Genomic DNA, 25769 nt, shown 5'->3' on the forward strand with positions numbered 1-25769 from the left:
TTGATGAATATAAATTTTTGACACTGAAGCTGCTTTGCCTCCAGGAATTCAGACTTTTCAAACATTTGGTGCATGATTTTGAAAGTTTTTGGACATCCCATTTTCTCTATATCATCGTTAAAACATTTTTTATTTTGAGATTTCTAACCTGAAATATTGATAAATTTCAGATAATTCCCACAAAATGACAGTATTGATGCCAATATATGAAGATTTAGGTGTCCAGTTAATAATTTTAATGGTGTCATTATGCCCTGGGCTTCTTTTCCCTCAAACACTTTAGAAGAATTCCAGGTTCAACTTGAGCTGCACTACAGCACCACTTATAGGGCTCCAAACAGCCCCTAATTTTATGAGAATCCCAAGTTATGATAGCCACATAGTGGGAACCTCAAAACCTGTGTAACTAGATGTCAGCCTTATGCTATTCCAGCTTGCATGTGTACCATCTTCTTGTCAAGCAACACAGATGGACAGAGAGAGCCCAAGAAAAATAAACAATGAAAACAAGGTTCAAATACATTCTCTACAGTGACATGCCACAGGCATTTATTTCATCTAGGATATTAATAAAGCAGTCAAAATTACCTACTTCGGTTCGGAAAGCTACAAATTGTATCAGTAGGCCTGTTAACGAGCCCGAGAGGCTCGGGCTCGGCTCGTTTCACAGAATCTCGGGCTCGGTACCGAGCTCTGTATTGAGCTCGAGCTCGGGCTTGCTTGGCAAAGTAAAGACTCGGGCTTGAGTTCGTAAAGCTCGTTTCGATTACAAGCTCGGGCTCGGGCTCTCAACTCCCTTGCTCCTCTATACTCTCAACCTCCTCCTCTCCTCTTTCCTTACTCACCGCCAACCTCCCTGCTCCACCACCACCACCACCTCCTCCATCGTCGCCGGTCCGATCCTCCATCTTTTCTCCTCTAATCCCTTCGTCCATACTACCCCCTCGGCCACCAACACCAGATGCGGGGCATCATCTGGCTCGATAAGCCGATGAAGGATTTCAGCAGCTCCGCCTCCGCCGCTGGCCTCCCCGCCCTTAAGCTCTCCGGCGACACTGCCCGCTTCCCCTACACCCACCGGCAGGGCAGCCGCTCAGCCATCCGCATTTCCCGTGTCGTCTTCGAGACCTACCGCCTCAGCCTAAACAATGTCTGGTGGTTCGTCACGGGCGGCGACGACACCGACTTTGTCCCCGACAACCTCATCCGCGTCCTCTCCCAGTTCGACCACCGCCAGCCCTAATACATCGGCTCTGTCTCCAAAAGCCACCTCTAGAACATCTACTTCTCCTACGCCATGGCCTACGGCGGCAGCGGGTTCGTCATCAGCCGCCCCCTCGCCGCCGCCCTCACCCGCGTGCAGGACTGCTGCCTCCACCGCTACTCAGCCCTCTATGGTAGCGACGACCGCATTCTGGCCTGCATGGCCGAGCTCGGCATTCCCCTCACTCGCCACCCGAGCTTCCACCAGTTCGATGTCCACGGCGACCTGCTCAGCCTCCTCGCCGCCCAACCCGTGGCCCCGCTCATCTCCCTCCACCACCTCAACGGCGTCCAGCCCTTCTTCCCCGATGCTCCATCCCACGCCGCCACCCTCCCGAGACTAAAAGAGCTAGAGAGTGGAGACGAGAGCCGTGGCCCGTTAGATGCAGAGTTCCAAATGATCTCGATCGTCAAATTCCGAACTCATTTGGTCGTGTTAGATCACGAGCTCGTTTGGGCTCGTGAGCTGCTCATGCTTGAGCTCGAGCTCGGACTTGAATTTAAACGGACCTTATTTTGAGCTCGGGCTCGAGCAGCTCGGCCCGTTAGCAGCTCTATGTATCAGTGGCAATTACTCTATGACATAGGCTCTGCCAAACGAAGATAAAAGCATGCCTTCATATGCTCAGACAAAATATAGAGCTCTTCAAGAACAAAGTTGTTTCCATCTATCAAAGAAAAACATGCTATTACAGTCAAACCCTATCAAATCCACCCAAAAATACATACAGGCTGTTCCTTGTTAAAACCTTGGAACAAGCTCCACAACTAAAACAGACCTAGAGCTAGAAAAATATTTCACTTAACTGTACAGGCCAAACCAAAACGCGCAAAAAATCATAACTCCAACAACGGGAGAGAAAAACAAAAAGAAGGCCCTAAACCACCCACACCAAGTGTTTTCCTAGGCAAGAAAGCCATTACTATTGGAGTACAGGCTCCCTTCAAATAGGCTTTTCGCAGACTTCTTGGTATTCCCAATTTGGCAGGCGTTCCGCTTTGAAACAGCATTGCTTGGAGCATTTTTCTTAGTTAGCTGATTAGAAAGGGCGGCATCTTCCAGCAAGGCATCCAATTGCCCACATGAGGCTGCTATAAGCCCTATTAAACAGTACAAATTCAGGCTTCTGAAGCAGGGACTGTAAATGAAAGTAAAAAAAGGATATCCTACAATTTCTCATTTCTTTTTAAGTGTAAATAAACCGGGGACCTACAAAGTTTGAACCACATATGCAAGCAGAAACAAGCATGCAAATGGAAAAATAAAAGAAAAATGATTGCCCCAGCATATACCAGGCATGTTGAGACCAATATCTATCAATGATAACTTGGTTCATCAATTTTATGCAAGCACATTACTCAAAATACCCCAATAGCCCAATATTATCTTTACAATGAAAATTAAACATCAAGCCTCTAGAGGCTAGCAACAAAACAAAATGAAATCCAAAATCCCCTTTATGCAACAGATGATAATAACATGCATATCTCATAATATAATGATGGCTATCAAGATGATACTAGAACCAGAGAACAAAGTAACTTTTAAAATGGCCAGACCAAAAGATCTCAACTTGAGGAGTCATTCATATGCAGTACATACCATCATTTTAACAGAAAACAAATTCTTCAAATGCAAATTTTATAAATACGAGAGAAGAAATAATATTTATTATCTGGTTGAATGATGCCAGTTTTAGCACACTTAGATAGCAGATTGTAAATCATTACTGTAAATTATAAATTGTAATGTTAATCAAACAACACACACATTGTGCCTCGGTATCAAAAGTAGGTGCAAGGTGTCAGATTCTCTCAACCATAAATAAGATAATTCAAGTGGACAAACATGTGTATAAATATCTACATATTTATGTGTATCCTAGTTGAAGCACTACTTATGACAAATAAGTAACAAAAATTTCAAGTTTATATACTTATTACAGTAAATAGAGCATACATAACATAGCAATCAAATAGAAGAATCTGTTGCACTCAGATTGAGTTCAAGAGTCACAAACTCTCAAGAAGTCTTTAGTACGTGTACACACCCTTGCATATACCTTGGGTGTCAATCATGCATAATCCTCGACTTGGAATCAGCATTACTTGCCTAAGCAAAAAAATATTAAAAGAAAGGGTGGAGCAGTGTTATATTAGGCAAACATATCCAGGAACGTGACGTTCTTTTTTCCGATTGTATTGATTTTTGATTAATCTACCACATTCAGAACGTGAAAAAAACCCAATTGGTGATACATGTATATCAGTACAGCAAGTCCATAAATGAAATCGTGCAAGCAAATTTTGTGTCAAACTAAATAATTGCCTGTGTGTCAGGTTTAGTTTTTAAGTGCCCAGAGAGATAAAATTCCAAGTTACCATGTTAGTGTTGTTTTAACTCAAGGAAAATGAGACTATTTAAAAGAAAGGAGAAATCACAAAGAATCTAGGGAAGAAGCATCTTTCTGAAGCATAACCTTAAAAGAGGTGAAAAAGGAGCTTTAAAATGTAGAAGAATAAATAAATAATAAAAATCAGCCTCTTTTTTTGGTTTCCTCTGATGAAAGTAAATTAGATAAGAATCATCTCATCTCATCACAAAGAGAAAGTGACATTACCTAAAAATGGAGCTGAGGGTTTTCCGGGTCTTGACTTGAACTCTGGATGGAACTGCACTCCAATAAAATATGGATGCGAAGGCAGCTCAAGGATCTGCAAGAACCAAAATGAATAAAAGAAAACCATCAGCAATTCAAAGGCATCGACAAATTAGGAAAAGAATCAACAGCATAAATTCACAGAATACCTCCATACGTTGTCCAGTTTCATCTTTACCTACAAATGCAAGACCTGCTCTTTCCAGTTCCATGATCATATCAGGGTTTACCTGGATTACAATATAAATATATATATATGAATCAATAATATAAGAACCTAATGCTCCAATATATGGTGGTGGTACTCAGGGAAAAAAAAGTTTCCAACATCAAAAGAGAAATATAACTTTTCTTACTGCTAGTAGAACAGAAGTCAACAGATATATACCAGACAATCATGTAATTACAAAACCAATGAAATGCTATACAAAGCAATGCCATCAGACAGACCTCATATCTATGTCGATGTCGTTCATCAACATACTTCACATTGCCGTACCTACCAGAGAGAGGAAAAAATATAAATCAAACCTTTTTTTTTCTTTTCCTGAAAGAAGAAAAGGTATTAACTCAATCTGCCAAAGCATGCATCAAAAAACAGGTAAAGTTTATTAAGGACATGTCTCAGTCCTTACAGTTTTACAGATTTGCAGTCAGCAATATGGAAAAATGTCCTTCTTGATCCAAGTCGCATGGTCCCTCCCATGTGAGTTTTTGAACCCTGCAAATGTCACTCCCATATCATGATACAGAAAGACTCAAAATAATCAAATTCATTTTGAAACATAAACAAATCTTTTTGAAGATAGTTCTAAAACCAAGTTGACCTCTGGCATAAAAATAATGCATGGACTTCTTGTGTCTGGGTCAAACTCTCTGCTGTTTGCATCCTGCATGTTGAGAATAGAACGTGCAAACTCGATAACAGAAATTTGCATTCCGAGGCATATGCCAAGATATGGAACATTATTTTCTCGGGCATATTTTGCTGCAAGAATTTTCCCTTCCACTCCCCTGTCGCCAAAGCCACCTGGAACTACTATACCATCTGCATTCTGAGATGAAATACTATTTAGAGACTGCCAGAGAAACATAGAAAATAATAAAGAAAAATCAAATAGGATTTAGAACGATGGTAATAGAATTGTGGTTTGGCTATAAAACACTAACATCATAGGCAAAGGAGCAGCTCACCTTCAAACGACTCCATGCCTTTTCAGAAAGATTAGGTGCCTATACACAATGAATAGGAAAAACATTTGCAATACTATAAGTTGAGAAAGACAAAATAAAAAAAAATACAAGGACTGAATCAAACAATAAACCTCTTTTGCAGTCATGACTTCAAGGTCGCTAGCAGAAACCCAATCGACTACAAGTTTCCGATGGCAAGCAATAGAAGCATGTTCGAGAGCCTGGAACAGGTCACGATTAAAAGGATTGATGGGATCTATAGTTGCTACTTGAAAAATCACACCATCTAAGAACATCATATACATTATTGAAGCCCATATGGTCAACCATCACAAAATGCAACACAAATTGAAATTAAATCTCATCTAAGTAAACAAATGAAATGATTTGTACAAGTTACGTTAGCATGAAAAGGCCATAATTTAGTATTTAGTAACTAATATGCTATATACATTGGAATCTAGGGAAACTTAAAGTCAAACTTGCCTATCCACATGTATAGTTTCTAATTTAAATACTTCCGTATACACTTAACGTTTGAGGCTTACCACCTGTTCCAACAGATGGCTGATAAAACCAAAAAAACAATCAATTCAAGCTAATTATATTGATCTTATCCCCATAAAATATCTAGGAATCCTTCCAGCAAGAAATTATATGTTAAAATAAATGAAAAGACAGCCATTAAACATAATATGAATTGATTCTCTCATCTGCGCAAAGCAGCAAATTCCATGCGTACAATATGGCTTAAAGAGTGCTAAATGTATTCATCCAAGAATATTTGCAGTACTTTGTTGAGTAGCCCCATCACTTGGATGTCCAAACTTTTGCAGCATCACTTGGGTATTCAAACTTTTACATCTCACTTTACAGCATGAGTTCTTTAATATCTAAAATGTGCCCTTTAGTTTCAATATGACACTAAGCATCTAGTAAGCATCAAATAAGAATGAATAACCAAGTGAAAGCAGCAGACAATCTATTGGTAAGGGTACCAAATTAAAATAAAGTAGTGTGCTAACTCCGAGCAAGCAAATATGCATATTATCAATGGACCAGGCACTCCCAAGAGATGGCATCTTAACAGCCTTGCATGAGATAAAACAAACCCAAGTAGGAGGTGCTTTGTTTTCTAGCTGCTACCACCGTCGTCACTACCACAACCTAGGAAGAAAAAAGAAAAGAAGAAAAGGAAATCCCAGCTTGATTTCTAATTCAAATGCATCAGACTAGTTATTTTTCCTGAAAAAATATGGAAGAGAACAACAGACAGCATTTAAGACATACTGTGTCATTTGAAGTATAAGATCATTAAGCCAGAGTAGTGCAGAATATCATAGTAATTAAATCATGTGATGCAAGATTCACAGAAATATCAACAGTTCCTCCTTAAAGACTGTCCTTATCCAAATTCAAGATTACAAAAATTGCCATGGTAAGCAGGTGGTTGAGGTACTTTATAATTCTAAGTTGTATTGGTCACTTAGGTAGGTGGTTTGCATTTTAAAAAAAATAATAATTATATGCATAATAATAAATAGAAGTAGAAATTTTGAGATGAATCAGTAAAGATTAGGAAAAAAGGAGGCAGAGGGATACATATTTGGGGATTGCACTTATGCTAGCAACTTTTGCACTTATGATGCGGCCTAGCCACATAAAAAGGTAGCCTAAACCCTACAAAGGGTTTAGAGAGGAATCAGTAAAAGATTAGGAAAAGTAAGAGAAGATTATAGAAAGGAGGCAGAGGGCTACATATTTCGAATTTACACTTAGGATAGCCACTTTTGCACCTATGGTTGGGCCTATCCACGTACAAAGAAAGCCTAAACCCTGTGAGGGGCAGTCAGAGGCAGAACGTGCAGCAGCATAAACTGTTTTTTAGACAATGTCCAAAACCTCGAAACATATCTCCTTAAGAAAAGGATGATACATATATATATAAAGGAGAAGTCGTAATAAAAATTTTAGACCACAAGCATTAACATGAAAGCAGTCCCCCAAGAGTAATTTTATGTCACTAGAAGGGAATTGTAGAAGGTAGGGCTCGGAGAGAAAGGTACTGGGCTGAATGCCATGTCTGGACAACTGTACAGTTCAACAGAATCAACATGACATAAATAATCTTATGCAAATAGAAACCTATAGAAAAGAGATATGAATGAAAAAACAGTATACAAAGAGATAACTGAGAAGAAATTCACCATCAATACCGAAAGATAAGAATCAGAAAGACCATTATATTTTCCGACCATGGCAATTCTAACCTGTAGGCCACAAAAGGCACCAATATGTCACAAATCAACAGTACATATAATTATACCAAAAAATCAGTACATATAACTACAGCCTGAACACTAGAAATAAGTTCTTGAAACCCACAGGATCTTGCAACGTGTCAACGGTTTCAGCCCTAGACATCCACTCATCCAACTTGGGCTCCCTAGCAACACTGAATAGTATGGAGATAAAATTGTTATGCAGCCAAAAAAGTAACTGTACCTACAGTTCATGGATATTAATTGTATGAACAAAGTGCAAGAATATACGATTGTTTAAAATGGACAGATGAGGTTAACGGACAAACCCTAAAAGGCCCAGCCTTCTTAAAATAGCTTCATGCGCCTCCTGGTTCTAATGAAAAGAAAAAAACCACATGACTAATTAAATTGAATGTCCCCCAACTTCCTGTAGGCAGTTCAAATGGGTAAAACTACGACTTCAGTAACGCAAAGACAATTTAATAGAAAGAAAATATCACCTACCTTTAAAAGCAAAGGAATGTGCCAAATGTTTGCAACATCATAGAGGGTAACTATATTAGCTGCCTGCAATGAATTTTAAATGATTCATAACAGACATAGTTTAAAAAATAAGAATGCCATCATACACCTACTAATAAGGCATATTAACTATGATCTTGTTGCACTACAATACCGGAACATGGCAAAATAGTGACAACTTTTCCTTCACATTTTCATCAAGTGGCTGCCAGAAAATTCAACACATTGATCAGAGACCATGACAATAGCATCAAAAAGGATAGAAAATCATAGGTACACAAAGAAAAGCAAATAAGAGAGGTACCTTTGCACTACGACAGGCTAGAATATCTGGAGTGAATCCAAATCCTCTGAGCCCCCTAACACTATGCTGGGTGGGCTTAGTTTTCTGCATGAGAAAAATAGGTTCAGTCACAATATCTACTGATTCTTAGAGAATGGTTCATTCAAGAAACATTTCTGCAGGATAAATATCGCGTTAGAAATTCTAATTACATACCTGTTCACCTACTACATTTAAAATTGGCACAAGACTGATATGAACTAAGCAAAAGTTGCCAGGACCTAAACCAAGAAGGGCAAAAAAAAAAAAAAATCACACTGTGCTAGAAGCAGACAGCAAGTCGATATTTAATTACAAAAAAAATAAAAACGGAATGTGCAGGCATAAACACTGACCTACACGGTAAGAAAATCGACCCAAAGCTTCAAGAAATGGCATCGACTCCATATCCCCTGCATCAAGAATGATGCTGTTATTATGCTGATGGTGACTGCTGTAGCACACCTACATGACTATTGAAAGCAGTAACAAAATGTATCAATATAGAAAGAAATGAAAGCTGTTCCCTTTAAAAGAAAACTAAAGGAAGGGTACCTATTGTTCCACCCAGTTCTATGACACAAACATCAGCAGGCCCTTCTTTGCCATCAACAGGTATCATAGCTACATGTTCGATCCACTCCTGTATGGCATCTGTGATGTGGGGCACGACCTTTACAGGAACCATGAAAAAGTACTCAGGCAACGGTTCCCATTTAAAATATGACCTCAATGATCCAGTAGACATAAAAGCAGGAAAATGGTGCTAACAATTAAGGCACACCTGAACTGTTTTCCCAAGATAATCTCCTCTTCTCTCCTTGTCAATGACCAACTATAGATCACACAAAGAAATAATTGAGAAACTACAATAAAATGTGGCAGGAAATGTGCTGGAATGGAGAATTTTGAAAGTACAATATATGCTACTTTAACTTTAATATCTTCTAGTAAGACCAAATATCTGAAATAACAAACCAAGAAATTTTACATACAAGTTCAAGAAGAAGAGCTGATAATTGCAATTTGCAATACCTGATAAATTTTCCCAGTTGTGATGTTGTTGTCGCAAGTTAATTTACAATCCAAAAACCGCTCATAGTTTCCCAGATCCAGATCCACCTAAAAAACTAGCATATGTCAGGGTCAATAAAAACTCAGCCGAGAAACACCGACAAAGATAACAAGTTCTATTTTGGGAATTTTTTAGACCAAGTAGAAGGATAGCAAAAGAAATAGAGATTCGCCTAAATAGTTTTCCATCAACTGGACATGTCACAGCAACAAGGTTAGTTTTATGGAACAAGAAGACAATAAATGAAAAATTAGCGAACTCAAAAGGTATGTCTAAACTACAGCTTTCAGACTTGAGAGATATAGAGTTGGTAATATTTTAAAAGTGTAGCTAAATAAGATGATCAATCATGATTAATGACAACTTAAAAAATGTAAATATTTTAAAAGTGTTGCTAGATAAGAGATCATGATTATGATAACTAAAAAAAATCCTACACCATACCACCAGCTGAACTTAACAATAGAATGATTGGAAAGAAGAATCAAGAATGATGCCAAACTTCAGAAACCCCTTATAGTGAAGAGGCCTAAAACAAATACAATCTCAGGGCTTTCCTTACCTCGCCTCCATCATCTAAAACAAACACCTCCCCATGCTCAAATGGGGACATAGTTCCTGCATCAGTGTTCAAATATGGATCTGCACATGTCAATGGTAAAATCATGCATCACCATTCAGCAAACCACCATAACAGAAAAATTACCAGACAGGGGAGGAGACAACAATGTTGAAACTGCTTTCCAATCCATCAGGCATATAAAATTAAATTCTAAAAACTTGAAGAAATGTCCATGAACAGAAGAAACAGTAAAACTGTAGGCCAGAGTGATACAAAGAGAAAAATACGAAGTACTCCATACTCGACCATTTTTGAGCTGACTGCAATCTTCTCCTCTTTCACTCGAGTCAAGGTGGACAAACTAGGATAAAAAAAGGTGCATCCCCGTGACCCAGCATGGAGCCAAATCAAGAATTACACCATATGACAAGTATCATTCTCCTCTCTACTATCTCTACCAGAAGAAATATAACATACTGAAATGAAAAAATGGAAGAAAAAAAAACGCTCTACCACTTCATCTCTTTCTCTTCTTTCCTTACTTTGCTTCAGCGTGAACTAGTTTTTCTCAAGATAAGGAGGAGCATGATTAACTACAAAATCCTAAAGTTTTCTACAAGAAAGCAACGACTTTGGGGACAGAAAATCTGAAAGGCTAAAACGTTTTTTAGAATAAACTGTGACAGTTTGGAACTAAAGGGAAGTAATCAAATTAAGAGAAAAGACGTGGACTCATTAGGGTCCCGTAGAGCCACGTTAACCAAAAAATATGAAAGGTATTTAAAAGCACGGAGAAATTAGAGAAAACGTAAAATAAATAAAGAAATAAATTACCCAAAAGAGATGAAATAAAACCAAGAAGAAGAGAAAGCCAATCTTGCAATTCGCAAAACAGAAAAATACATAATGTTTCTTTGGTACAGAAATTAAGAGCACGTATCAAAATGCATCAAAGCACAGAGAAGATTAAATAAAAGTAAAGAAAGAAACAAATTATCGATTAGCTCCAATGACATAAAATTAAACATAGGAGGAAAAAGAAAAAAGAAAAAAAAGATCCAATCTTGAACAAAAATCCCATCTTGCAATGCCGCAGGCAACAAAATACCAAAATGCTTCATAGATTCCTAAATAAAAAACACAAATCTTTCAAGATACAAAGAACCACATCCACGGATTATTAGATAAAACAAAAGATTAAACTCGCTAAAACCTCTAAACCACAAGAAACGAGAAAAGAACCTTACTTTCTTGTTCAAAGCAGAGTTGAAGATATAAAAAGCAACCAGGATGAATCATCCACGGTAAAAGAAACAAGATTACCAATCTTGATGGAGGTGACCCGGAGCCCGCACGCCTTGAGGATTACTCCAATGCTGCTAGCGGTCACCCCTTTCCCCAGCCCGCTAACTACGCCCCCTGTGACCAATACGTACTTCATCTCTCCCCTTCTTCCCTCTCACCTTCAACAAAAATGACTTCTTGGAAGAAACGAAGAGGGGAAAGGTTAAAATCCAAGAAAGAAGAAGAGAAGAGAATAATATTGGGATTGGGAGCGATAGAGGCCGAGGAGAATAGGAGCTCAGTGGACGCGGAGCACGAGAAGGGATGAGCGCCGACAACCTCCCACCCTCTCTCTATCTATCCTTCCCTCTCTAAATCCGCGGAGCTGTTTCGAGGAGCGAGAGTCTGTCGTTGGAAAAGACGGAGAAGAGGCGAATGGTACGAAGAAGAGGATTGAGGGGGATCGAGGAGGACGCGGAGGCCATTAAAATACACTCGCCACAGAGGCCCGCCTCTCCGTCTTCTTGGCTTATATTTTCACGCCCTTTTTCTTGGTGGCCTACTCCCATAACGGCTCCGGTGCAGGGTTTGTAGGGCTCGGGGGGACCGGGGATAGCCGGTTTTCTTTTTTTCTCTTTTTTTTTAAGTGTTGATAGCCGGTTTTCTTGGCTCTTTTACGTTCGACGGTGGTATATGCGTGATCGGTGGGTTTGTAAGCGGTGTGAAAATAAGATGGCTTTGAGAATTAATAAAATATATTTTGTCCCTGACTTCGTATAGGTCTATGGATTATGTGAAAAGGCTTATATATTAATAGTTAATGCTTTTTCAAACGACCTTAATAGTCAATGCTTTTGTCACCGTTATTCATGCTTGCAGTCGAGTAGACATATATATTTTTTATCTTAAGTGAACGTATTATTTTATAACAAAAAATATGTTAAATTATTTAAAAAATAAAAAATGCAGCGGTCAAAAAAATTATAATCTTCTAAATAAAAACTAGCTAATTTATGAGTACACCATAAAGTTATAAAATTTATACAGCTAAACTAGCCTCCTAAGACAAAATAAGCATAGAAAAAAAAAAAAAGGCCAGACCGGTCTAAAAAACAAAATGGTTGGAAAAAAAGTTTTTTCAACAACTTTTATTTTTCATTTGTGTTTTTAGTTAAAGTTTCAATAACAACTATATAAATTTATAATTTTTGATCTTCTCATTTCGAGTCATTCCTGACCTTGAAATATTTGCCAATCGATCTACTTGCTAATTGCTATTGAAAAAGAGGTGCATGTAGCAGTCTTATTGGTGGACTAATGACAAAAAAGCAATTTTTATATCATTTTGAGGGGAGTTTATATTTCTGCGACATGATAGCCTCCACTCGAGAAGGATAATATATCAAGACATGGCATGCACTGACACCCAAGGTTTTATATTGAAGCCATCCAAAATACTAGCGGCCCCCTTTAACGGGATTTGTCTGTGTACTTAGTTAGGTTTTTTTTCTCTTAAAAAATAAAAAAATAAAAAAAGAGAACCTCACCCGCATAGCAACCCCCACTAGAATCCTACCAGCATAACAGCTCCTTTCACATGTGAGTACATTATACCAGCATCACTTAAATACCGGCGGATCAGATGGCGACTCCACTGGACAAACTAGACGGGAGGCATCCGGTTTCCGCATTTAATCGATGCCCGCGCATTTTGAACCTGGACCACTTCAGTAGAATCTTAATCACATTCCAACCGTACTACCACCTCGGTGGTTGTACTTAGTTTTTCACAATGCAAAATATCTAATATCTTTGGCATATCTGTCCAAACTTTTTTTTTTCGAGCAAAGACTATCCATATTCCTTGAGATAATTAATTATGGTAAAAATAAAATTTAAGCTGAGATTAAAATGGCGAATTCTTGCTAACTTTACCAATTGAACTAAATACTCTCCTCTTGGATCCTTCTTCAATATTTTAGATTTCAAATCAACCATAATAAAGGCGGAGGAGGAGGGAAAACACATTTGTCAATGCACATATTGATCTAAATAGGGTGATAATTATTAACAAAATGCTTGCTCAAGTATATATCTAGTTATAAGCTTGAAAAAGGTTATCTTGATTTTAAAAAACTAGACTTGACATCTTTTAAAGTACAATTGATATGCTTCTAATGCATGTATGAACTAGATAGAGTGCTTTGATTTTAATACTCCATGATATTATGCTAATATATAATCTTTGTTAAAATTATGAGGATACTACGTCTTTTTCCTCAAAAATAATGATATTTAGTAAATTATCATAATAATTGATATCTTATACTCAAACTTGAGAGGTGGTGGATAACCAACGTGTGCTCAAAAATTAATTAGTATAAATTTAATCAATATTTAACACATGAGTGCTGTATCAGCAATGACATTGGTAAAGAATATCAAGTTTCAAATGAGAAAATAGCATAACGAAACAAAATACAACATTTCTTCACATGATTCAAATAGTATTGTGTGTCATGTTCTTCACAAAAAAAAAAAAAAGTATTCAGCACTTAATAAGCTAGAATAGGCTTCTTCCATACAAATTAAAGCTTAGATGAGGTGGATTGGTTGGCCAAGCAGCATGCTAATGATAACTATGACACCGGGGATTCCATTTCTTTAAGCTGGCCTCTCTTGCCAATTCAGACTCTTATGGAATTAGATTATTTAGATTTCAAGTACTTCAAGTGTCTCCCCTCTCACTAAAAAAGAGTGCATGAGAAACTTCAAGCTGTATTTTCTAAAGAAAATTGCACATTTTAGTTGAAGATGCTAGATGATGCATGGTCAAGCTTGAATCACCTAGACTTCCTTGAAATTGTTGCATGCTAATGTCAGGATATATTCTAAAATATGCAAGCAAGATACTATTGTTAGCTCGTGTAGATTGCTGCAAATCATGCTGGATCATAGACATTCATATCGGCCTCGATAGTTCAAGTTAGCTGATAAAGATAGAAAAATATACTAGATTATTTTTTTTTGACGGATTTATTGTACAATATGTGTACGAATACATTCAATAAAAATAAAAAATACAAGCTCACGGAGTGCCCGAGGTAACTCCTTCTTTTCTGACTATAAGATACTTTCTAAATGATTAACCATATATGCAGTCATCTAGTCGGCAGCCGTCCTTTCTCTGAAACAAATCTGTCTTTGTTTTGGGTCTAAACGCCTTTGGAGAGGTCATCGTCGGGTAGTTCTAAATACACCCCCCCGATTGCTCAGGACACCCCCCAAAAATTAAAAAAAAATTAAATACTCTCTACACCCCCCCATTTGCTAAGGACACCCCTAAAAAATTAAAAAATCCTAAATTACCCTTCACCCTCCCCACCCCCTCACCTAAATTGCTCTCTACACCCCCCAAACCCCCCCCCCCCAACCCCGCTCTTCCCCTCCAAAACTCCACTCCAGCCGGCTTCTCCCTTCCCCCCAAAAAACTTCGCCTCAAGAACCTCAAGCACCTCGCCGGCGGCCAAACCCCCTCCGTCTCCCCCTTCTCCCTCGCCCAAAACCCCCCCGTTCCCCCTTCTCCCTCTCGTCGCCGGCATTCTCCCCTTCTCCCTCTCGTCGCCGGCATTCTCCCGGAACCACCTCCCCAGCCATCTCCCGAGCAACGAGCACCTCGCCGGCGCCTCCACGACCACGTCGAGGTAGCTCCCCGCCCCCCCGCCTCCAGTGCTCCGTTCGGCACTGGATCGCCGAACAGAAGGGTTCTGTTCGGCTGAACAGTGCCGAACAGAAGCCCTCTGTTCGGCAACACTCAACCGAACAGAAGCCTTCTGTTCGGCTGCACGGTGCCGAACAGAAGCCTTCTGTTCGGCTGCACGGTGCCGAACAGAATGGTTCTGTCCGGCTCTGAGCAGCCGAACAGAAGCCTTCTGTTCGGCTCTGTGCAGCCGAACAGAAGCCTTCTGTTCGGCTCTGTGAAGCCGAACAGAAGGCTTCTGTTCGGCACTGTGCAGCCGAACAGAAGGGTTCTGGTGCGTGCCGTGCTGAATTTTGTGCCGAACATTTATGTATGCAATTGAATTATTTTCTTTGATATAGCCTAACATTGAATTTCTATATTTTCAGACATGGATCCCCGTCCCGCCAGAGTTAGACCTACGGCGTCAGCTAGGAGACGTCGTGCTAGAATTGCTTCTCCCGAGCCTGCTCATATGCCATCGGACTCTCCTGAGTCAGAGCATGATGATATGCCCGCTAGGGGCGAAGACGATGAGTCCGTTGGACCATGTCCAGGAGGTCCAGAGGATGAGTCCGTCCTGATCAGTTTCAGGACGCATATAGCAGCTTCCATCTGGAGGCAACAGGTATTGTTTATTTGTTATAGCATTATATTTTGTTTATTGATGTTTTATAAAGTAGTAGTAATTATACATTTATATTACAGGAACGAGCTCCACTAAAGTGCATGAACCATACTGCCAAGGTTGGTGAATGGAAGTGGTGGTCTTCAAACCAACCAAATACCAGGTTCAGAGCACTATTGAGGCAGTCGGGCCTCGTAGAGTTAGTACAGTGCTCTTATCGATTCATCGATAAGATTCTGATTTCGGGCTTCGTAGAGAGATGGCAGCCCGAGACGAACACTTTCCATATACCATTTGGCGAGATCACTATCACGTTGGATGATGTATCCGCCATTTTAGGGATTCCTGTCGCAGGTTCCTCAGTATCAGTTTCTCCTGAGAGGATGAGTGATCGGGATGCTGAGGAGCTACTTGTGGAGTTGTTGGGGGTGTCAGCTGGAGACGCACGTCAGGAGGTACTGTCATCGCGCGGTCAGTCTGTGAGGATGGAGTGGCTGAGGACTCAGTTTCACTCTGTATCTGATAGAGACAGGCAGCAGAGGATAGAGTGTGCAGCACGAGCCTATTTGTTATTTTTGTTAGGCTGCACACTCTTTGCTGATAAGAGTGGGACCAGGGTGCCTATAGCGTATCTGTGTTTACTGCGGGATCTGGATAGGGTGAGCACATATGCCTGGGGTACAGCTGCCTTAGCATATTTGTATCGGCAGTTGGGGATTGCGTCGAGGTCATCAGTGAGACAGATCAGTGGTTATATGACGCTTCTGCAGGCATGGATTTATGAGCATTTTCCAGCACTCAGTCCTCACCCGTCGCTCGAGTATACTGATGCCAGTCCCCGCGTGCACCGCTGAATGCCCGGTACTCCATCCCGTACCACGATGGACCATTTAGTGGTTCTACGTGAGTCATTGGACCTTTTGAGCATCGATGAGGTACGTATCATATTACCATTTGCTTGTGTTTGTCAGTACATTTAATATGCGATATAGTATAAAACTGAAATGGACCTTTTGTTTTACAGGTTATTTGGGATCCCCATCATCGGCTTCGGGGAGATCGCCCATATATACCCGTCGCATTTTTTAGTGGCTCCATCAAGTGCCTTGATATCGTAGAACCCTATCATCCAGAAAGGGTTCTTAGACAGTTTGGTCGTATTCAGACCATCCCTCGAGCGCCACTAGCCCCTACGCGAGCCAACAGAGGTTCCACAGCAGGCTCGTACCGGATACATTACTCCTATATGGATCAGCTTTGGGAGCGGTGGGAGGACCACGTGCTGAGCCAGGCGAGCAGGAGCCACCCAGTTACCCGGCCATCAGACAGCGTACCGGGATACATGGAGTGGTATCTCCGTATCACGCACGTTGCAGTTCAGCCTCCTCATCTGCGCTCGAGTACTCATTCTGGAGCTAGGGGAGGTCATGATGATGCTGACATGCACCGGCGGCGTAATGCAGCTGCACTCGGTATCAGTACCGACATTGTACGGATGGGTCCCTCAGAGGCTACGTCACTAGGTGCCGGGCACCTATATGATGCTATTTCTCAGATGCATCAGGTACTTCTGGGTGATGAGCCTGGCCCGAGTACAGCACCCTCTCATTTGGATCCAGGACCCTCTCATTCGGACGTACAGCAGTACACGCGTCGACGATGGCGTCATAGGGATTGATGATGGAGCCTTTGTAATCTTTGTAAAGCCTTTGATATTAATGAAAAATATATATTTTTGGTACATTTACGTGTAATCTTTGTAAAGCCTGGCCCGTTCTATTTTACATAAATATAACAGTGCACATAACAATCAATCTAACAATGCGAAGACAGATATTTTTTGATTTATATTGATGATGGAGTTTCAAAAATTGTACATATATAAACAATCAATCTAACTCTACTGTCTTGCCTCCACCTCCCCCTGAGGAGATGGAGTCCCGTGGGGGGTTTGACCCTGAATCTGATACGACTGATGTTCTGCCTCCACCTCCCCCTGAGGTACCTCCAAATGTTGTTCCAATCAAAGCTGACCCTGGACAAAGTTCCCCTCCAAAAAAGGCAGCAAAGCCTAAGAGGGTGCCAGTGGCAAGACCTGGCCTTGCAAGGAGAGGGCAGCCGATTAACCTCTTAACCAAGAACATCACAGAGCCCTCTTTTCCAACAAATGTGTTAATCATCTGCTCAAGCTTGTCACCGTTAAGTTCTTGTACATCAGAAAGGTCTATTAGTTCCCCTGTTTGATTTGTTTGCTCCCACCAGCTCTTAAGTATGTTTCTGTTTACATCTGAAATCTCAACGGAAACAACAGTCGTCATATGTATTCCCAGCTGATGATGGAGTTTCACAGTACATGACTCTAAGAGCCCCAAAAAATTTACAACTTTCAAAAATTGTACATATATAAATAATCAATCTAACTCTACTGTCTCGCTAATTATAACATTAGGTGAGATGCTCTCTTTGAACTGTTGAATCTGTGCTTCATATGAATTTTCCCATCCGGTAGCACAAGGAAGATGATATTTTCGCCAGTTGGTCGCTACTGGCGGAACGGGATGTCCCGGCAACAAGAACACCTTCAAAATTAGAAATAAGAAAATATTAATAGCTACAAAATTATAAATAAGCAAAATTAAATAAGCAAAATTAAATATTCGCAAGTGTTGTGAACGTAGTACCTCAACAAAATGATTTCCATTTACGAATCCGATAGCGATATCTTTGCGGGATAGAAGAGGTACTGGCACAGAACGGAGAGGTAGGAAGGTCAGACATTGTTGCAACGAGAGATGGTATAGGACAACATTATAGCAGGATGCTATAAGATGACCCATGTCCGGCATAGTCATCCATCTGTCATATGGTGGACAATCATCATAATATGATAATGCATGAGTGATCTCAGCAATCGTCCCTTCCACACCATATAATGTGCGATAGTGGTCCGAATGACATTGCAACTCTTGCAATAAATCCTTCCTAACACGCACCCAGTCATCTTCTCCAAATCCCAGTAAGTCAGCTATTGCCCTAAATCCGCAATTCCCATCAGCTTTTACATCCTTGATATGCTGGATGTATGGTCTCAAGGCAGAAGGAATAGCATCAATATAGATAATGGGCGTATGTGACTGGGCTCTAGTACGAAAAATCTGCAAATAATATCAAATGATAGAAAATATGTAACAATGGCAGAACATGTCCCGTATCGGCACATCTCGGCACGGCACATCCCGTATCGGCACATCTCGGCACGGCACATCCCGTATCGGCACATCTCGGCACGGCACGTCCCGACATGTCCCGTATCGGCACATCTCGGCACGGCACGTCCCGACATGTCCCGTATCGGCACATGACATACCGGCACGGCACGGACCGTCCCGTAGACGTTGTGATACCTATTGTAAGGAAATAAATATTTGGTACTTACCTTTTGCTTGGGCCGTCTCTTTTGAATCTGAGTAGATGGATTGCGGATGGTAACTTTCTCAACACCAGGTGAATAACTATCCTGTCCAGATAGAACCAACTCAAACGCAGACGGGTCACGTCGAGTAGACGTATCAACCTTCAGTGAAGCGCGCCCACGTGAACCGGTCTTCCGTTTTGCAGGCTCTAAAAGAGGTGTACTATCTGGACTTGCAATCTCTCGTAACTTCTTGATCATCTGCAATTGAGAAGCCCCATCTAACTTCTTGAATCGTAGCGCAATCAAATCTAACTCTGCATCACAACTCAACTGAATTGGCTGCACGGGGGGGGGGGGGGGGGGGGGGGGGTAGGCAGAATATCAAGTTTCCTCCAATGAGGATCTATGCAGTCGAGAGGAATGGGCCGACCTTCCACCCTGTACCGCGCAATCTGGTGAGCACATGGTATACCATGTGTGCGTCGAATAGCGCACCCACAATTTGAATCATCAAACCCAACTGAATTGGCTCGTTTCGATTGGGCGAGGACATGATTTAACGCACTTATAGATATGAAACCTCGCAACTCTTTGAATTCAGCTGGCTTGAAGTTGTGCTGCACTACCAATAAACTCTTCTCCAATGAGGCTTTAACAGAGCTGTGCTGCAACTCAATCAATCCATGTATTCTAGTCCAAGATGACTCGAAACTTCCTTGGCTTGATCCAAGCTGCTTTTTGAGCTTTGCATGTGCACTCTCGACCCTAGTAAACAAATGAAAGTTAGATATAAGAATTGAGGCAAATTAAATTTAAATGAGTCTTTATTTGTGATACCTATTTGTCGTCACATTTCCGTAGTGCCTGCATGTATCAGTCCACGCCGCAACAAATCTTTCCTTGTATTTGCTCAGCCAAGTATCTGACACATACTGTAGTGCATCTGGATAGGTACCGAACTCTCTCTGTAGTGCACTCCAGCGATCATTATACTCGTCTTCCGTGGAGGACAGCATTATACATTCCAACTCATAATAAATTTATCCCATTTCTCCTTCAATTCGAAAATTTTTTTGCACTTGGCCAAAACATTCCTACTAATATGCCATCTACATAATAAATGTCTAGCAGTAGGAAATACTCTATGAATTGCATTCATCAAAGCCAAGTCTCTATCTGTAACAATCAACTCAGGCAAAACATCATCAGCTATGACACTGCGCAATCTCTCTAATGCCCAAGTATAGCTTTTTTCCCCCTCAGAATTTAAGTATACAAAAGCAACTGAAAATGTCATGTCAGTAGATGTCACCCCCACAATCTCTAAGAGCGGAAGACGATACCTATTCGTCTTGTACGTGCAATCCATTATCAACACACGGGGAAATGCACGGAACAAATCAATGCTGCCAGGGTGTGCCCAAAATAAGTCATGCACAACATCCGTATTAGTACAATTCCTATGCCACTCAATATATTTAGCCTCTGATAATTTACCTAATAGATGTTGCATTTCAGACCTCCCGGCTTTCTCTGCAACCTTAAACCGTTGACGTACATTGTAGATAGTCTTGATAGTCGTAACATTGAGGGCATCTCTTTCCTTCAATGTGGATAATATGTCCTTTGGACGAACCAAACTCTTCGACATATCCACTAACAATTCCGTCTCCTGCTCAGATAATCTCCCTGCATATGAGTGCCCCTCCAGATTCTCTGCAGCGGGATGATTGTGCACATACGACCAGTAATATCCAATCATCCGCAGTATCCAATTTCTTTCCTCTTAATGCAAAAGGGCATCCACACTTCTTTGTCCCACAGGCAGTCTTTATTCGCTTTTCTTTTGTGGTTCGGTACGTCCCACCCCTCTCACAACCTAACGTAATTCTGGGTTTCTTAGAAATGGTACCTGCATCGGATGATTTGATTACAACAACAAAACCATTTCGCCTCCCAGCTTCACGACACCAATTACACAAGTCCTCTCTACTCTTGAAGATCTATACATTAAACAATTTATGTAAGTACACAGTTGTAAAAATAGCTCGCTAAACTAATACAAAATTGCACAATATATTATAATACCTCGTAAGTTGTAAATTCGCTTGTGTAATCCAGTACAAATTCTGATCCAATTATACTAGATTCGGTTGTAGCATAGCCCTACATATAAAATAATTTATCATCAAGAATTAATGAATCAGAGGATCTGTTCGGCACAAAATTCAGCACGGCACGCGATTTGGCACGAGAAGGCTTCTGTTCGGCTGCAGAGTGCCGAACAGAAGCCTTCTGTTCGACTGCAGTGTGCCGGACAGAAGCCTTATGTTCGGCACTGTGCAGCCGAACAGAAGCCTTCTGTTCGGTAGAGCGTTGCCGAACAGAAGGCTTCTGTTCGGCACTATGCAGCCGAACAGAAGCCTTTTGTTCGGCGATCCAGTGCCGAACGGAGCACGAACCGTGAAAAAAAAAACTTTCGAAACAAGGTGGAACACGTACCTTTGCGGCCGATTCTTCGTCCCAAATCACTAGTTGCTTGTCCATGCTTCGAATGGGGCTTAAATCTCCTTCAAAGATCGCCTAAACGATGTAAATGGATCGAGGGGTTTAAGGGGGGTTTGAGGGGTGGTTTTTTTTTTCCTTTTCAAAACGAAACGGAGGAGGAGATGGAGGAGGAGGAAGGGGGGTGTACTGAGAAAATTTCAAGGGCAATATGGTAATTACACTAAAGGTTAGTTTGGGTATTTTTTTTTTGGTTTTTGGGGGGTGTCCTGAGCAATCGGGGGGGGGGGGTGTATTTAGAACTACCCGTCATCGTCGCACTAAAATATATGCTATTGGCGAAATTACCCTTTCGCTCGCTCTCTGGAATCGTTATCGTCACGCGGAGATACGTGGAGACCATCTGGGTTAGGGTCCGTGCGTCAGCGAATTGGTGTCGTTTTGGCGTTATGAGGAGTGGGTGTAAATACGCCATCCTTATTCTACCCCCCAAAAAAAATGTCAGGTATTGACCAAGGAGAAAGGTCACATTCGGATGGATATCCTCGGAGGAATAAACTAGTTTTCCTCTTGAGAGAGAGCATATAAGTTCCTTCAAGGTGGTGTTAAAACTTTTGTTAAGATACATGCATTAGGTGACATAGACCAGCTTCTATGTGAACGAGATCCGATGGATAATGGGTGACTCTGATGTGCATGGTTTATCTTCATGGACATTATTACAAAAGTATCGGCCACATATTGTTTCTACTGTAGACCGACACGGGCAACAGATATAGCAGGTTCAATGATTTCCAAGTGGATCATATCATCAACTCGTGATACCATAGTTTATACAGCTTTTTGAATAAAATATAGAATGCATTATATAATATATACTTACGGATGGGCTTTTTTTTTTTTTTAATGAAAACGGCAATTCATATAACTCTAACGTTAGTACATCCTGCCAAATCACGAATGGTCTTTGGTGATCCAAATAGGATCATCAAGATGATCTTAGGTCATTGGTGATCTTTATTTTCGGATAATCTGATTTTTAATTATTTAAAATTACCGTATTTGGTATGATATGTTTCAGTCATTAAAAATTTTCAGGTATACACGAGTAACTTATTTGGTATTTCATGGAAATTAAAGATTACTCACCATATAATACCAAAATTATCCTTGGTATATCTATAAAATATATTTATTAGTTCTATAAAATATTGATCCTATAAAAATACATTAATTATTATTATATAATTAATATTTTTATTATATACTTATATTATGTTATTTTTTAATACTAATAATTATTTCAGTTAGGAAAATAAGGCAAATACTTTCACTAGATAAATATAAAATATAATAATATATTTCTACTATAATTTTAAATTATTTTTGAATATTATAAATATAATATATAATATCAATATAATACAATATATATATAATGTTGACATAATATATTAATAGTATATTGATTTTTTTTTGCTGAATTGAGTAGCATTTTTGTTCTCAATTTTTAGCTCAAAATTACTGTCCTGAGGTCATTTTAGGTTTCTGACCTCAATGATAGATATTCTATTACTGGGTTGATGATAATTTAAGAAATATAGGTAATTTGGGATTACAGTAATGGAGAATCATTATGGTGCAACTAAATATGGTAATTTTAATCTCTCTATTTATATTATTTTTGATCTGAGGATGATATCCATATAAAATATTCCTACAAGTGCAGGTCGCAGCAAGGTGTATTATAATGTGGACACCGAGTACGAGGATTAGTTTCATCTGTTTTAAGTATATAGATCAAGGATCCAACAAGAAACCTCCCCTTTGTGGGGACTACGGGGTGGTGCCGACCTTCCGACTACTGCTCCTTTTCGAAGCAGAAAGTTGTTGTTTTGTGCACGTCGCACAAGGTGCATTATAATGTGGACGCCAAGTACGCGGATTGGTTTCGGCTGTTTTAAGGACCTATCCAAGAAGAAACATTCCCTGGGAGACCTATGAAATATATACCAGCAAAACAAGAGTGGAGAGCGGGTGCATCAATATTCGCGTTCTCTGAGGGGGTCTTTGGGGTATTCTGTCGAATAGGTGGGGGTGTGTGGGGATGACTGATTCGGGGGGTGGATCGGCGGCGCCGGAAGCTGAGATGCCGAAGGGCTTAGGCTCAGGGGCTGCGGAGAAGGGCCGCTCATGGGCAGATGTGGCCAAGGGAGAGCCGCGGAGGCAATATGGGCCCTCCTATCGTCCCTCCCCAAGGGTGTTGGAACTGCTGCAGAGAAGGTTCGCTGAGGTGGTGGACGTCCCGGAGGAGGAGCTGGAGGGAAGTCGTTCGGAGTGGCGGAACTCTACGATCTTGGTGAGAAGTCTTGGGAGGTATGTTCCGGCGGACTGGGTGGCGAAGGAAATCAAAAGGGTGGGGCGCCTGGGATACGAGGTGGAGTGTTTCTTGTTGACGGACGGGTTCTTCGCTGTCCGATTTGAGAACGAGGCTGATCGGGAAGCTGCTCTGGCGAGCGGTCCTTGGATGGTGGCCGGTCAGCTTCTTGCAATGGACCGGTGGCGTCCTAACTTCATTCCGGGCGACGAGGGACTCAGTCGGGTGGTCGTTTGGCTCCGCATGCCTCGGTTGCCTTTGGATTACTGGAAGAAGGCGACCATCATGCGGATTGCTGCCTCGGCTGGTACTCCTCTGGCCTTGGATGGGGTCACAGAGCAGGGGAGGCGCTGTGGATTTGCCAGAGTGAAGGTTGCTGTGGATTGCTCAGCTCCTCTCAAACCGGGCACTCTAGTGAGGGGGTCATCGATGGGGGTTGCGGAGGTTTTCTGGCAGGATTTCATCTATGAAAACCTGCCAGCTCCCTGCTCCAGATGCGGGCGGATCGGGCATCCGATGGCGAACTGTGCATTTTCCATCCCGGAGGTCGAGGTGGCGGAAGAAGGGGAGACTCATGGTGATGGGATGGAACCCCCGAGGCCGTCGGCTCAGGTGAATGGGGGCGGTGGTGAACCGGGGGATCCACCGCTGTTCGGCCCATGGATGGTTATGGGGCATGTACGGGCGCCGTGGGCGGCTAAGGGGTCGGCACGGAGGAAGATGACGGCCAAGCCAGGGGGTGGTCCGAGTGCGGCACCTACCTCTCCCCGTTCCGGTCAGAAGCCAGGCGTGAACAGGGATGGTGCGGGATCTTCCCCGATCGACCTTGATGGGTGGCAAAAGCCCACCAAGGTTGCTCGCCGAAGGACGCCGGAGAAGGACGTCTCGGAAGCCGGCGGAGGTGTCAACAAGGGCGGCCCGAGTTGCCCCAGCCAGGCCGAAGGTGCGGCAGCTGTGTCGGATCCAGGTCTGAGCTCGGGTGGAATCGACTCAGTGCCGACTCGGACTGTGGGTGACGCGGGACCCAATCTTGTTCGGGATGGGGTCGAGTCTGATGATGTGGGCGAGGTGGGATTCATTCTCGGGGTCAAGAATGATACCAATGAACTCGGCGGAACGGGTCGGAGCCCGATGAAACGAAGCAGAAGCCCTGTTAGTTCTAAGGGGTTGCTTCGCTCGGCCTCCCCCGGGGGAGGGATTGGTTCTTTGAGGAAGGAGAGGTCGGGGGGTAGCCGCCGCTGGAGGAGCAAGAGCTCCCCTCCGCCCCTCTCGGCGGTGCTTGGTCGGCCTCCTAGGGCGGAGCGGGAGTCCAAAGGCGGTGGTCCCTCTCGGCGGGTGGTGATGGGGGCGACTGGGAAGACCCTGGTCCGGTCCCTCTCTGTGACGGCGTTGGCCCCGGAGCTGGCAGTTGATCAGGCGGCACGGCTGGCAAGGAAGAAGGTAGGGCCGTGTCCTTTGGTGGGGATGGGGGGTGCGGTTGGGCCGCTCGACCAACCTCCGTCTGCGGTGGCCACAGCGGTACAGGTGGATCGGGGTAAGCTCCCTGTGCTGCCGGATATGGGAGAGTCCTCCAGACCCTGTGGTGTGGGGGGTGGCCAGAGCGAGGACTCAGGTAGCAGACTGCATAGAGGGCCGGTGCTTCCTGCACCAGAGCGAGGAATGGCGTTGGGCCAGGAGGTTCAGCCGGAGGCTGGTGGTGCTCATCTCCGAGCCTTGGACCAACTGAAGACCGCTGTGGAGAGGGTGCATACAGGAGTATCGGCATCGGCTTGTGACGGACCTGGGAATGAGGTGGTGGTTCGTGTAGGGTGTCCCGTGCCGGAGACCAGTGATGTTCCCCTCTGTGCCTTGGATCAATTGAAGGGTGTGGTGAGGAAGGTGAACAGAGGAGGATTGGTTAGTGAGGGAGCTGAGAATGAGGTGGAGTTTCATGAGTGCAACCCCGGGATGGTGGGTTGT

At 42.1% G+C, this 25769-nt stretch overlaps 2 protein-coding genes across 6 annotated transcripts; both read right to left on the reverse strand.

Moving 5' to 3' along the window:
- Nucleotides 1-1908: 1908 nt before the first annotated feature.
- Nucleotides 1909-11707, reverse strand: LOC103704995 (uncharacterized). Of its 4 annotated transcripts, none has more exons than XM_008788588.5 (21): nucleotides 11186-11707; nucleotides 9863-9942; nucleotides 9261-9347; nucleotides 9010-9060; nucleotides 8781-8898; nucleotides 8582-8638; nucleotides 8403-8467; nucleotides 8208-8291; nucleotides 8058-8108; nucleotides 7886-7948; nucleotides 7708-7754; nucleotides 7503-7572; nucleotides 7325-7387; nucleotides 5249-5338; nucleotides 5118-5156; nucleotides 4751-4978; nucleotides 4559-4644; nucleotides 4374-4422; nucleotides 4073-4153; nucleotides 3885-3978; nucleotides 1909-2364 (listed from the first exon to the last, which is right to left on the reverse strand). In XM_008788588.5, exons 1-21 carry the CDS (start codon nucleotides 11301-11303, stop codon nucleotides 2168-2170), a joined length of 1818 nt encoding a protein of 605 aa, XP_008786810.3. In that variant the 5' UTR covers nucleotides 11304-11707; the 3' UTR covers nucleotides 1909-2167. The 4 variants fall into 4 exon arrangements, with proteins under 4 accessions (XP_008786810.3, XP_088565547.1, XP_088565548.1 ...); XM_088709421.1 differs by having other exon boundaries at nucleotides 7334-7387; nucleotides 11186-11648; XM_088709422.1 differs by lacking the exon at nucleotides 11186-11707 and adding an exon at nucleotides 10164-10407.
- Nucleotides 11708-17685: 5978 nt separating this feature from the next.
- LOC149751572 (uncharacterized) lies at nucleotides 17686-19287 on the reverse strand. 2 transcript variants are annotated; one of them, XM_089926559.1, is made up of 3 exons: nucleotides 18950-19287; nucleotides 18195-18668; nucleotides 17686-18092 (listed from the first exon to the last, which is right to left on the reverse strand). In XM_089926559.1, the coding sequence occupies exons 1-3, from the start codon at nucleotides 19184-19186 to the stop codon at nucleotides 17925-17927; spliced, it is 879 nt and encodes a 292-aa protein (XP_089782685.1). In that variant the 5' UTR covers nucleotides 19187-19287; the 3' UTR covers nucleotides 17686-17924. The 2 variants fall into 2 exon arrangements, with proteins under 2 accessions (XP_089782685.1, XP_089782684.1); XM_089926558.1 differs by having other exon boundaries at nucleotides 17686-18668.
- Nucleotides 19288-25769: the final 6482 nt, after the last annotated feature.

The sequence above is a fragment of the Phoenix dactylifera genome, chromosome 12, assembly GCF_051530095.1.
Source record: "Phoenix dactylifera cultivar Ajwa chromosome 12, Ajwa_hap1_PhDact_Kaust_v1.1, whole genome shotgun sequence".
Taxonomy (NCBI): Eukaryota; Viridiplantae; Streptophyta; class Magnoliopsida; order Arecales; family Arecaceae; genus Phoenix; species Phoenix dactylifera.

Coding starts and splice junctions, on each gene's coding strand:
- LOC103704995 (XM_008788588.5), bottom strand. CDS start 11,303: ATGAAGTACGTATTGGTCACAGGGGGCGTAGTTAGCGGGCTGGGGAAA. Junction 9,061..9,260: donor CAACTGGGAAAATTTATCAG/GTATTGCAAATT, acceptor TGTGATCTATAG/TTGGTCATTGACAAGGAGAG. Junction 8,468..8,581: donor TCGATTTTCTTACCGTGTAG/GTCAGTGTTTAT, acceptor TTCTTGGTTTAG/GTCCTGGCAACTTTTGCTTA.
- LOC149751572 (XM_089926558.1), bottom strand. CDS start 19,186: ATGATCAAGAAGTTACGAGAGATTGCAAGTCCAGATAGTACACCTCTT. Junction 18,669..18,949: donor AGAGACGGCCCAAGCAAAAG/GTAAGTACCAAA, acceptor TATTATTTGCAG/ATTTTTCGTACTAGAGCCCA.